General features: G+C 40.9%; 1 protein-coding gene across 4 annotated transcripts in view; it reads left to right on the forward strand.

Moving 5' to 3' along the window:
* Window positions 1-10,741: 10,741 nt before the first annotated feature.
* Window positions 10,742-13,588, forward strand: part of DNM1L (dynamin 1 like) — a 40,141-nt gene continuing 37,294 nt past the window's right edge. For all 4 annotated transcript variants that reach the window (XM_063319487.1, XM_063319504.1, XM_063319494.1 and 1 more), the window contains exon 1: window positions 10,742-10,990. In XM_063319487.1, the coding sequence (XP_063175557.1) occupies window positions 10,889-10,990 (102 nt within the window). In that variant the 5' untranslated portion in view covers window positions 10,742-10,888. The remainder of the gene's footprint in view (window positions 10,991-13,588) is intronic.

The following is a 13,588-nucleotide window of genomic DNA, read 5'->3' on the forward strand; positions in this document are numbered from 1 at the left end:
ATGTAGAATAAATACACTACCACCTAAGAAAATTTTAGATGAGGTTATAGAAGTATGCTCTAAAGAGTTCCAAGTAGAGTCACGAGGAAAGAAAAAAGTATATATAAAAATAAGTAGGAAAGATGGGGAAACACTTGACAGGTTCTTTGGGTTTTGTTGTTGTTTTTTTCAAAATACATCACCACAGAGCTAGTATAAAAACTGGTCAGCTTTTAATTTCAAGACAAGATTAAATAAAATGAACAGAGGATAGCGGTTCCTTATACTGAAGGAAAGGCTTTCAGGAAAGAAATAAACATTCCATGTAGAAATAATTCTAAGCAATAAAAAAGGAGGTTTCTCCACGTAAACATATTTAGCGATCTTTAGCTGGTATAGACTAGCAGAGACCTGCTTGAGCTATTATGCCTTCAGTGATTTAAATTCATGTAAAATCTGCCTTACATTATATAAAAACACTTGTGGAAAATCAAGATTTCACCAGTTTGAGAGCTGCTGCCTTACTGTGTCCCATGTGGAATCACAGCGCTCAGTTGAACTGCAGGTGGGTTTCAGTTGGAGGTAACTGATGTAGGGGTGGATGTAAACAGCTGGAAATACATATCCAAAAATAAATTATTGGAGAAGAGAAATAATTTTGTGGCAGAAGTGACTCTCCTTAAGATAAATCCATCGGTGAAAGGGGCATTGTTCTTAGTCTGTGGTGTACTGTTATTTGAAATCTGAAATGAAATATATGGAGTTATGGGTTTTTTTCTTCAGTCTGTGGCCCTGCTGGTATCAGGAATTTATCTAGCTGGTTCGGACCCAGGGGACTGTAGCGAAGTGTGTTTCTTGGATAGGAGTTTTAATCTGCTAGTCAAGATTGTTTCCTAAATCCTTTTCCTTTAACAGAACAGAACATTAATTTAATGATTGTATATGTGTGTATGTATACACATATGCATATGTATGTGTGAATATATGTATATATGTGTATTTATATATTTGAGACTTATTCAGATGACCTGTTTTCGAGCAGTATTTTACAATCAAAAAATACACTGTGCTGCATTCAAACTATAATGTATATTGACTGTGTTGAGCACGCTTTTCAGAAGAAAAAATCGAGAGAAGTAGATCTAATTTTGTGGCATGTTTACTATTTCAGCCTAATTTTAAAATAAAATAAAATCAAACACACTAAATTCAGTAAGACATTCAATCTGCTTCCTTTAAAACCTCATGATTAAATTTCTTCCTAGACTCAACAATGGCATTTTGCTTTCACCCCTTCCTCTTCTTAGCACAATTGAATGTTGAAGGTGATTTTTTTTTTTAATTTTTTTTTTTTTTCTTTACTAAAATCTTCAAGCAGATTTCTTTGAATAAAACATGCTTTCAGCCATGGCATAATACCAACCTGCTTCAGTTTATAGTTCATCCTTGTAGATGCATTAACTATTTATGGTGAAAACATTCAGAAAAGAGGGAACTGTCGAAGCATTTTTGCGCGTATGTGCCCTAGTATTTTTACCCACAGGGAACCTTTTGCAATAGAACTATTGGGTTTTTTTTCTACTAGCATGTTCTCTGTTCTTCAGCTCTCAAGGCAGATTAGTACGTTAATTTTAGTGGAGCCTGGATCGGCTGTAGAGTTTGACAACATAATTATAGGCCGTTCACTGCAATTCCCCTTCATTATGAAAACATTTCTGGTTTTAATTGAGAAAACGCCTTTTTTTTTTTTTTTTTTTTTTGTAAAAATACTGATATTTGGAAGAGGTGTAAATTTGTTCTGGTTTTGCAATAAAGTGAAAAATATTAAAAAGGTGAAATATAAATGCCATTATAAGTTGTGCAAATGTAAGTGGTCATTTTTACGGTCAAGAAATATATGAATGTAAAAAATCTGCAGATATTGTATATATGTCCTGTAATATATGTATATTTGGTCATAAGGTGGGTGGAGAATTGTAAAAATTAAGCACTTTAATTCCTGTTGAGTACTTAAAAGAAATTTGTATCCTGTAAAATAAAAGCATCGTTAAATAAGCATTGCTGGTTGACTTCTTTGTTTTTGGTCTGCCTACTGTTTACTTTCTCTGCTGATGAAATCTTTAAACTGCATTTCCAGTTGTGCAAGTAACTGTAAGGACCCATCTGTTGCTGAAGTGCCAGCTACTCAGAAGTACTGCTAAGTCAGTGGATGATATATATGCTGAATATGTAAGGGGCTGTATATAATGCTATGACATCTTGGATTGGGAAGAGAAAAGATGCAATTTTTCACCGTTCAGATCCGTATTTCTGTAAACGGGAATAATAATGTTCTCTCATGTGACCAGGACATTATGAGAGTACTTTATGGGCTTCTACATTGCCACCCCCAGAGAAAAGTGCAGAAAGAAAGGAACGTGTTCAGGTGTAGCCCCGCATCTTTCTTACTATTACTCAAGCACTGCTCTGAACAAAAGGACAAATCAAAACATTGAGCAGCTGCTCAGTGTGATCTCTTGTGCGCTGAATTAAAGCGGTGCTGTGAAGCAAAAATGATCAGGTAATTAGCTGGATCATGATCCTAAGCATAGGCAACTTTAAGTAATGTGCGAGCTAAGCACACATTCAGTTTATGAAAGTGCCACTTAAACTGCAGCTACTCCTTTTCTAAGTATCCTTTAACAGACAGAACCATCTGCAGTTGCCTCCAATTTCCATCATCTGTACACACTAAACATGTTTTGATTGTGTCTGATTTATTCTTCGTATTCTTCTGCAGGTGTGGGATGATGTTGCAGAAAATATTGCCCCCCCAATTATAGAGAAGAAAATGTACTGTATTACATGTTAGTTCCTGTCTGGAAGGAGTTGTGTAGAAGTATTTTGTTTAGTTTCTACTTTTTCTTCTCTCTCTAAACACAGTAAACAAATTAGTGTTTGAAATAAGTACTGGTGAACCACGGAAAGTAATGCTTCCCTCTCCATTTACTTAATTTTTTCCCACTAATTTTTCCGATTATTTTTTTCCTCTGTGATTAACTCTTTTCCAGAACCATTATTTTCCTCATTAAACACAATGGAATGCCTTCTACGTGGAGACAAAAATAACAGCGTTTACCCTAAAAGGTGGTTTAATAAGAAAACATAATTACAAAATTCAAACCACAGGAAACCCGTAATCACAGCCTTTACTTAATTCCTTTATTATCGGCAGGTTTAATTAAGCGCTGATACTTCTGCTTGGTCGAAAATTGTCCGGGAGCCCATCAAGTACAGGGTTGGTAAGTAAGTGGTAGGTGGTGTCTCCTCTGGCTCTCCCTCAGAGCCTGACTAATGACTGCCTCAACCACCACGCAACTGTTCTTGGCGTTGCATGGGCTTCCTGACATGAGAGAAATGGCAGGCCTGCCTTTGGTAACACAAGACTTGGAGCTTGTTTGCTGTAAAGAAATTGCTCTGGAGGGTCCTGTTGGTGTCTCTAATGAACAAGAGGAGGGATCCTTAACGATTGTGATCTTTTTGGCTTGGAGCCGCTCACCCTCTGCCTCCTTGACCCTATGCATTAGGCAGCTATGACAATATTAAGCCTCATCAGACCCAGTTTTGTGGGAAATCAGGATAGACCCGGCTGAGTTTATTCGCTTGAGGTCTCCCCCATGTCTGCATTGCTAGTTTCTGTTTTGGGCTCAAGAACATAATGCTCTGGTGTCATGAGCAGGATGCGCTACCTGCTCTCTCTTTCAAACTGGTACGTTTCTTTGTGTTACAGCATATTTTTCAAGTGACTTTCCCTAGTTTAAAGTCTTAAGTTATCAAGAATGTGTCACATACCCTGGGAAGTTTATCAGTTGTTAGCTTCACTCTCTGCAGGGGTTTCTTTCTTTTTTAAAAAATTTATTTATTTTTAAATTATTCTTATCACTAGTCAGAACTCACGTAGCCTTCAACCATCAGGATCTTATCAAAAGAATTCATCAGGAATTTCAACTAACAAATCCGTGCTCTCTTTTGAGCATGTTTTGACATAGTACGCCCAACTCATTCTTTCAAACTCTAGGTGAGGGACCCTGCTTCAGGGAAATGGGTTTTGGACTCTGATTGGTACTGAATGGAGGAGACTTCCCACAGCATGAAATTAAATGAATGACCCTGTGATGGAAGAAGATAAGATTTCAAGCATGACTCTGTTTAGACCTATTGCTTAGCTATGTAGAAGTACCTGCTTGGCCTCTTTTGCCTTACTCACATTTTTCTTGGCTTGCAAAAGGGAATCCAAATCTTTCAGCTCAAGGCTTCAGGACGCAGCATTTACAAAAGACCTACCTTACCTATGTTGTATTTTGGAATTCAATTTCAGATTATCACTAAGTGGGTCCTATTAAACAAATGTTCTTTAGCGGCTGAAGTGCACCTTGCAGTTCTATTTCACATGAAAAGACTCGCATCCATGTGCTCCGAGACAACTCCATGATGCTAAGCAAACCATGGCAGGTAAGACATCAAGTGTCCACGCCAGAACTGCAACCCTGACCTAAACTAAAAAGCTTCAGAGAGACATACTAGAAGTATCCATTAATCTTTTATGCAGGCTGTGATGTTGTAAATCACATATGCTCAATTGTCGTATTTTCCAATTTAAACTTAAAATTGTGCCAATCATAATATGAAAAGCAGCATGCACAAGAAAACATGCATTATCAAAATGAAAAATGCTCCTATTAGCATATTATTTTATGTTAAAAAGGCCACAGGAGACAGCCTTATTTAAAATATTATATCCAGAAGTAGAAGATACAAGCTGAATTCTACTGTATGTCAGCAAGTTTGCTATTTGCTACTTCCTCCTTCCTTGGTTGGGGTAAGGTTTTTCTTTTCCTTTCTAGTTATATTGCCTCAGCTGAATACTAACTAAGCGTGCATTTTGTTTTCCAATAAAAAGTTACTTTCTTGATATCAGACAGGAAATTATTGCCTTTATTCCCAAAACCTTGGTCCTTTAAAGTCCTTTAAGTCCTTTAAGGCTTTCACCTTAAAATTGGACTGCAAACCATTCCTTATGCAAGCAGCAATTATTTCATATTTTCTTTCAAATTTATTGTTTTCGATGGGCATTGCTTTAAGAATACACCTGGCAGACGCCATGAGAAATTTCCCCAGTGGATGTTTCCACATTTAAAACCAAGCTCTGATAGGCAACATGTGATCCATGAGATTGCTTGACTTAAGTCAAGAAAAATTGTAGGGAAGAAATCCTTGGGTTTCACACTGACACCTGTTGATTCCTCTGTTTGTTCAGCAGCACATGATTTACAAATGGAAAAGGCTTCTATCAAAAAGATATCATTAAAGCATCTACGATGATGTGGGGAAATACCAAGTGAAAATACCAAGTGAAAATTTCCAAATTTTCTCCACTAGACTGTATAATGAGAGTGAGAAACAGCTTATTTATAATATCCATCCTTTGATTAATGAAGTCCTGTAACAGATGATGAGGTTGATTGTTGGTGAGTCCATCAAAATGCATGAGGAAAGCAGAAATCTGCTGTTTAGAAGTTAAGTGGTTACCGACTTGGTACTATGCACTTGCGCTTGGCATCACCAATTAATGCTCAGCAGACAAATTTAGTAACGCACCTGCACCAGAGAGGAAATGAACTGCTCAGCTGGGATACATCCAACTGTCCCGTTGCCACTGGAGGGGTGAAAATCATTCACTGAAGTAACTGTGACTATCGTGTTTGGTATCCCAAGAAGTCTGACCACCCCAGCTTGGGGGAGGAGAGGGGAGCACTGTTGTACAGCAATCCAGAGTGATACAGAGGTTATTTTCATCTCCAGCCAAAGCTTTTACCTCTATTGGCCTTGTCAGAAATGCTGACGTCTTACAAACACTTACCGGAGTCTTGGGCTTTGTTACTGATTGATGAACTTTGCTGCGTTTGCCTTGTGGCTCTTACCCTCTGTGCCCTGCCCCTTCCTTAACTCGAAACCTGCTTTCAGTTCTGCAAGCATGTTTTATGAGAGGTTGTGTGACACTCCAAATATTACACCAATTTAGTTAAATAACTTCTCTGTGAATACGGTGAGAGAATATAAGGAACTCTCAGTTGTTTAGTTCATCATATTGTCCAGCAAAGTTGCATCTCTGCCCTGGGATTATTTTGTTTTCTCAGAGACGGGGTGCCAGCACAGGTAACATGTAACTCGGGGATTCCTACCAGCATGGCGATCTTCTTACAGCCAGCTGAAACGTATAGGAGAGATCACTGCCAATTCAGCAGAACCCCTGGACTATGGATTTGAAACCTCTGCTTTCTGTCTCTTCTGGTAAAAGCCCAAGGTTTAGAATCCGCCAGTTTGGAAAAATCTGTGTAGAACGTCCAAACAAAGTGTCATTCTGTCAAGGGATTTCAAGAATTTATTTATCTCAGCTTCTAATGATGTTTGCTGTGCAGATGTCTGGTATAAGTGCTATGAGAAAATGTTAAAGTTACATCTGTGGTGAGGTTGCTCTGGAGAATAGAAAAACACCATTCAGTTTGGCTTCACGTAAAAATCAGGCTCTGACAGACCCCTATAATCATTGTATTGCATGGTTCCAAAAGGTGACATTACCAAGCAATAGTTTATAAAGGTATTTTCTTAATAGTGTTTGTGCAATACAAAGCAGTAGGACTATGTATGCAGCGCAAATGTTATATCACATACTTGACACATTTTGGTCTGGCAGTCAAATATTTCTTTCTCTAGACAAATACAATGGCAAGGAAATATGCTTTAGTGAGGTGCTAGTAGGTGGTCTGCTTTTTTGGCATAAATTAATGAAGTGGCAAATGACTTGTCCACTACTGTCAGTATGTCAATATAAAGAGACTCCAGCTGTCTGAGCAAAAATGGAAGCGGATGATGATGCAAAACTGTAAAGAAATTCATATAATGGAGAAGAAAGGCTGGAAATTTTTGTTCTCCTGACTTCAAATGTAAAACCAAGGAGGCTTATAATGAAATTAGAAGATGACAAATTTAAAACTGACACCAAATTGATTTTTTGCACTGTGCATAATTAGATCATGAAATCTACTGTCACAGGATGTCACTGGAGCCAAGAATTTAGTGTGATGGGACAAAAATACCTATTATATGGTAAATAAAGCAATCTAGTTTCCAGTAACTTAAACTGGAAGAAATATTGAACTGTCTACTTCAGATATTATAGCAATATCAAAATTATTTAATATGTAGCTTTGAGATCAGAAGATCTTATTACTGCATTTTTAAATTTTCCCCAGAGCCCTGGCGCTGGATAGTCTTAGAGATGAGATTCTGAGGTAGACTGATATCAGGTCAGATTCAACATGGCAGTTCCCGTTTCCTCACGTCAATTAACTTTTAGTAAATAACCAGTCTGACTACTACTGCCTTTTATGAGATCTTCGAGTTTCTTGCTCAGTACAATACAAGTCTGCCATGTAAAGTTAGAGTTAAAGCTACATATGACCACTGCTTGTTAAAGTGTTCATTGCTTTGGCACAGTCCTCAACTGGGCTGAGGTAAGTGCTGGATTTCCTAAGTCGGTGCAGGACATGACACTTCATAGCAGAGGCATTTCCGGCTCCCACTTCTTAGCCAGAAATGTACGATGTCTTAAACTTTGCATTCTGATGTTTCCTAGCCTTATATCTTCTTTAGTCCTTTCTTCTTGCTTTCCTTCATTAATTCATTTCCTCCATCTGAGCTCCTCCTGCACTTCTCCCCTTGGTAGGCCTTTCAACATCTCTGCTGGGCAGGCTAGGTTATCTCAACTCTGTTCAGCAACTGATATTTTCTCTGTGTGCTTCTTGATAAAATTCTAAGAATAGCCATACTGGGACAGACCAAAGGGCAAGCACACACAGTGCGTCTGCATGACACTCTCCCAGATTTCAACCGTTGTCAGGTCAGAAACATCCAGAGCTAGATTTGATTCCTACATAGCTACTTATTTACATGCAATACACTTCTCTCTCTTAAATATGGCTAAATACCATCTGAATCCATTTAAAGTTTTACTGTCTACAACATCCTTTGGCAAGGAGCTCAATAGGTCAACAACCCAGCCATGAAGGGCTACTAACTTTGTTTTGTTCTGACTTCGCTCCTAGTTTCATTAGATGCTCCCCAAACACTTGTATTGGAAGGGAGAATAAATAAAACTGATGCTTTTCCACCCACTCCAGGCTACTAAGGATTACTCAGGCCTTTAATCCTTCCTTACCCCTTGCCATTTCTTTTGTAGAGTGAAGACTCCAACTTCACTTAGTTGGTCTTGATATTAAAGCTGTTCCACATCTTTCATCATCCTTGTTGTCCTTCTCTGACCCCTTCCCAGTTCTACATTCTTTCCAAGATTTCCCACTTCTGGCCTAAATTAAAACAGGTTGCACTTGCTCTATTTCACAGCTGGTGTCCATGAAGTCCTAAGGCAAAATGAAAGTGGCAGGAGAAAAGAGATCCACACAGAGAAATAAGCTGGTGTTATCTATCTACTTTAGGTGCCAGGAACTTCTATGTTCTAAACCGGAATGTTTTTTTGTCTTCTGTCTTTCCTTTGTGTTCCAGGGACTCGAGGAAGGAGAGGAGGCAAGGCTCTGTGCTAGACAGGGAACAGCAAACCTGTTAGAAAAAGTATTTGCTGTGTCAGATGTACAACGCAGGGAACATTTGCTACTATCCTGGAAGCTGGAGAGGCAGATGCCAAATGGCATCGGGGTACTAATGATCTCTGAGAGTAATTGACTCCAGCACGCTGAAAGTTAATGGGTGAAGCTGCTGGATAATCATGCCTGTATGGCTATGACAAGAACCCCCTCACCAACAGGTCATTCAGTACCTTCGTCACAAAATTTTACCTGTGTTAACTGTTTCTGTCTGTGCTGAATACGCTAATTTTTGAGTGTTTCAATTTGCTTAGCCATCTTTATGCTTTTATCACAAAATACTAGTCCTCTGACAAAGCAGTGTGGAATTTCCTGGGTAAGAATGAGAGACTTTGTTGTAAAGATATATAGATAAGAACCTATTTTCTTTGTATGTTCTTTCCTTCAACATTTGAGGGTTTCAAGGCATGAAGACTGGAAAAGACTAATTTGTACAGAATAAGAACAGAAATTCTAATGCCATCCAGAACTTGAAATTTTCAGAAGCGTTTTTACTCTGTTGGCTTACAAGAACGGACAAAGCCAGAATTCAACTCAGTGCTAGCATATTCATAATTCATCTTTGAGAACAGGCACTCAAGGGAAACACGTTTAAAGATCAGACAGCTTATTTGTTGTGATCTCACATCACAAGTCTGGTTTCCCCAGATCTTTTTGTACAATGTAGCTGAGTATTAGATCTCACACAGTTTCCCACTTCCCAAGCCCTGCCAGTAACTTCAGCCACCCCTACTATGATGCATCTGAGTTACAAAATTTCAGATGCAGAGATTAGCTGACAGACTTGCAGCGAAAACAAAAATATCCACAAAAAAGCAAAGAGAATAAATATGGCTGTTTTGAATGTGTCCATCGTAATTCTCAATATGTGAACGGTAATGGGGAGCATATTCTTTTTGATGCACAATTTGTAGGACCAGATCTTCTCCAGTTCTCTTCTCCCCCTGAAGAGATTTCCGTAATGCTTCCTCCCCACCCCGAGCAGTTTTATTTTCCTGCTCTGTTGGGCTTTGTGAGACCAGATGCTGGCAAGGCCCAGCCATGTGCCACTCAGCGCCTTTCCTTGCTTGTTACTCAGGCAGCAGCACCGCCACACCTGGTGAAACAGTGGGGAGGGCTGTGGGGGCACACGTTTGGTTACTTCCTGCTTTCCAAGGGTTTTCAAAACACTGTGCCTTGAATAAACTTGGCCACGCCATGCTGCTTGCCAAAAGGTGCAAGCACCTTTTGGGAGGTACGGGGTTACCCGCGGGCCTGCCCAGCAGTGCTGGGTTATGTGCTACGTTGCTGCCCATGCGCTGTCCTTCGCCACTTCTAGGAAATAAGATATTTTTACCATCTTCATTTATTTTTCTTTTTTTTTGTCTGTCCTACCACACTCCCCCCCATCCGGGGAAGGTCCTGTTGGGCATTTCCCATAGCAGCGTTCCATTATCTGAAGGGGGCCTACAGGAAAGCTGTGGAGGGACTTCTTACGAGTGCATGTAGAGCTAGGATGAGGGGTAATGGCTTCAAACTGGAAGAGGGTAGATGTAGATTACATATCAGGAAGTAATTTTTCATTCTGAGGGTGGTGAGGCACTGGAACAGGTTGCCCAGGGAAGTTGTGGATGCCCCATCTCTGGAAGTGTTCAAGGCCAGGCTGGATGGGGCTGTGAGCAGCCTGGTCTAGTGGGAGATGTCCCTGCCCATGGCAGGGGGGTTGGAAATAGATGATCTTTAGAGGTCCCTAGCAGCCCAAACCATTCTATGATTCTATGAAAAGCTACGCCCCGGGCGGGGATGAGGCCTGCCTGCTCGACATGGGCCGCTTGTGGCCCTTCAACTTGTGGGCCGTGCTGCTACTGATGATCCCCAGAGGCGATCAGCTTTATCGTACGAAAAAATAGAATAAAACCTGGGAATGGCTTCTAATAGAAGACGGCGGCGGCGTCTTGTATTAGAAGCCTCGAAATGCCTCCATGGCCACAAGGAGAAACTCTGCCTTCCCCATCTGGACTACAACTCCCATGATGCCTGGCGGCGGCGTTGCGCCCGGGCGGGGCCGCGCACAGCCTGCTGGGTGCCGCGCCGTGCGCGGGGGCTGGCGCCAATGGCGGCAGGCGGAGGGGGTGGTTGAGGGGAGCCCTTGTCCGTTGCGCCCGTTCGCCGCCGCCGCTTTCAACGGCCCTCACTGTCTTCCCCCCCGCCCCCTCCGCTCCCCGGCAGCCATGGAGGCGTTGATCCCGGTGATTAACAAGCTGCAGGATGTCTTCAACACGGTGGGGGCCGACATCATCCAGCTGCCGCAGATCGTGGTGGTGGGCACGCAGGTGAGGCGGGGCGGGGCGGGGTGGGGTAGGCCCAGCCGGGGTTTGGAGGGGGGGGGCGGGAAGCGGGCGGCGCGGGCCTTCAACCACCTTGAGGGCAAAGTCGAGGCGCCCATCGCAGCCTCCGGTGCTGCTGACCCGCCGTCGACTCCGCCAAGGGCACGGGGGGACGCGGGCGGCCGGGGCGGGCGTCCGCCCGCCCGCCCCGGCCGCCCTAGGCTGCCCGCGTCCCCCCCATCCCCCGCTATTCCCTCCTCTGGCTCCCCACCATTTGCAATGGGAGTGCCTCTTCCACCGCCCCGCACACCCGGGGATGTGTAGGTGGCACCGCCCGCCAAGGGGGGCCCGTCGCCGGCCATCGCTAGTGGGTGGCTTCCCTTCTCTGACAGCCGGCGTGAAGTGTATGGGGGGGTGGGAGGGTGAGTAAAAGGGATGTGGTAACGGAACGGCGTCTTGCAGGCGTGGATCATTTTCCCTTTCTGCCTGTTCTCCGTGCCGTTTGGACCTCTTTGTCTTAGCTTATGAAGGTGTGCGGCGAAGCCAGCCTTTGTTGGCTGTCACAGTTACAAACGTGTGCGTCTCGGCTTGATAATGCAGCTGCTGGGCTCGAAGATAGCTCAAACCTTTTCACATCTATGCAAATGGGATGCTCCTCTCCAGCAAAACTTTTGGCAGCGGAACGCGTGTGACCAGAACTGTAGCAGTCATAAAGGAATTGAAAATGAAATGTTAAGCACAACTAAAACTTGAAGTTAACGGACCTCTCTTTTTATTTCTGTGAAATTAACAGTGTGTACTGAATTTGTGATGTTACTTGACAGTAGCCTGCCTACCTAAGACAGTAATACCAACAACTCTCTAGTTAGGGTTTCATTATATGACTTAAAACACAAGCTGTATGTTTGAAGCTTGCATGTTGCTGAAGCATGGAATAGATTTGCTCAAAGACAACTGCAGTGTCGAACTGGCTGTGAGGTAGCCAGCTGTCGTTCTGTTTTACCAATACAAATCAGATAGATTCATTGACTTTATATCAGACACTTCATAAAATAGATCTAAAATACTTGAATTGGGTGGGAGAGACTTTGCACTGGTAAGCTATATTAGGTACTTGCTATTTTTGTAGCTGACAGGAGTCCATCACTTTAGGAAGACATTTAATCTCCTTCACATTAAAAATCATACAGGCAAGCTGGGTTTTTGTTTGGGTTTTTTGTTCTTCTTTTAGTTTAGTTCTGCAACAGAAAGTGCAAGGCAGAGGTGTGGCATTTTTCTATGTAAAAATAATAAAGTATTTTTTTTCTCTTTCACTTTATGAAATGCTTTGAAGTGGCTTTTTAAAAAAAATTATCCTTTTAAACAGTTTTGTCCTAGTTAACTTTTCTTAAGTACAGTAGATAGTGAGAGTTAAGCCAGTGTTGATATGCATTTGATTTAAATGGTCTACCTATCAGTATTAATATCCATTTGGTGCTGTATTCAGTATATTCATAAAAAACCTTGAGTCAGTGTGATACTTCTTAGCATGCCAAAACAAAGTCCTTTATATAGACTCCAGGAAAATATATAGCAAAATGTCGAGCAAGCTGTATCTTGTTTTTTTTGTTTTGTTTTTAATCAGGGTTGTTGGAAGAAATAATTGTCTTTATTGACATGGTAATTCTGTGGATGGTTATTTTATGCAATTAGCCTTAAAATAATTTAAATAAAATTTTATTATTTTATTCATTGAACTTAGTTTATTGTAGACCAGTATTCTGGAGATGTCTCAAATACGGCCTCAGAGCTGATGGTTTTGCTGCTGGTAGCTTGCTTCTATGTTTTTTGGTTTTTTTTTAAATGTGCCTTGAAACAATCTTTTTTCTTGAGATATTTTTGTTTAAGCCTATGTGGCCTTTGAGTTTGTTCACACAGTTGTTTTGTTTGTAGCCTACTGGCATATGCAGTCTTTACTTTTTCTTCTTTGAATAATATTCAAATACTATTTTGAATTTTGCATCTCCGTTTTTATTTGTAGGAAATAAAAGCTACCAGTTAAGATTTCTGTAACTCTCTGTTAATTGATTTATGCTTTTTTTTTTCCTTCCAGTTTGCCTGTTGCTTTCCTTAGATGATCTTTTTACATATTTAGCAAGGAGAAGAAAAATGCTTTTTTAAAGTAGTTTTTGCTGTTTATTTTTCTCACCTGTCTTCTCTATCTCTTCTTTACTCTTTTATTGTTTTGTGCTTGGGCCTTTCTTCAGTTCTCATTTATTTCTACTTCTGTGGATCAAGTTAATTCTTTCTTTTCTGGAGTATGTAGAACTAGAAACTGCTTATAATCCTTAATTTAACTTTGAATGTTTTATATTTCCCATGTTCCCTTTGCCCCTCCTATGTTGTTTTGGGATTCATTTCCTATCATCCTTGTGTTCTGAGCAATTGAAGTATCTTAATTTTTTCCTCTTTCTAGGTGGGTTTTGGTACTAATTAGAAAATATTTCTGAGTAATTTTTACACATTTATATGGCCTCTCGCACTTCTTCTAGTGGTGTTCCTGTGACTCAGTCTTATGAGAATTCCTCCTCATTCTCCACATAAATAGCATGTTAGTTATTTCTG

This window comes from Chroicocephalus ridibundus, chromosome 1 (genome assembly GCF_963924245.1).
Source record: "Chroicocephalus ridibundus chromosome 1, bChrRid1.1, whole genome shotgun sequence".
Classification (NCBI taxonomy): domain Eukaryota; kingdom Metazoa; phylum Chordata; class Aves; order Charadriiformes; family Laridae; genus Chroicocephalus; species Chroicocephalus ridibundus.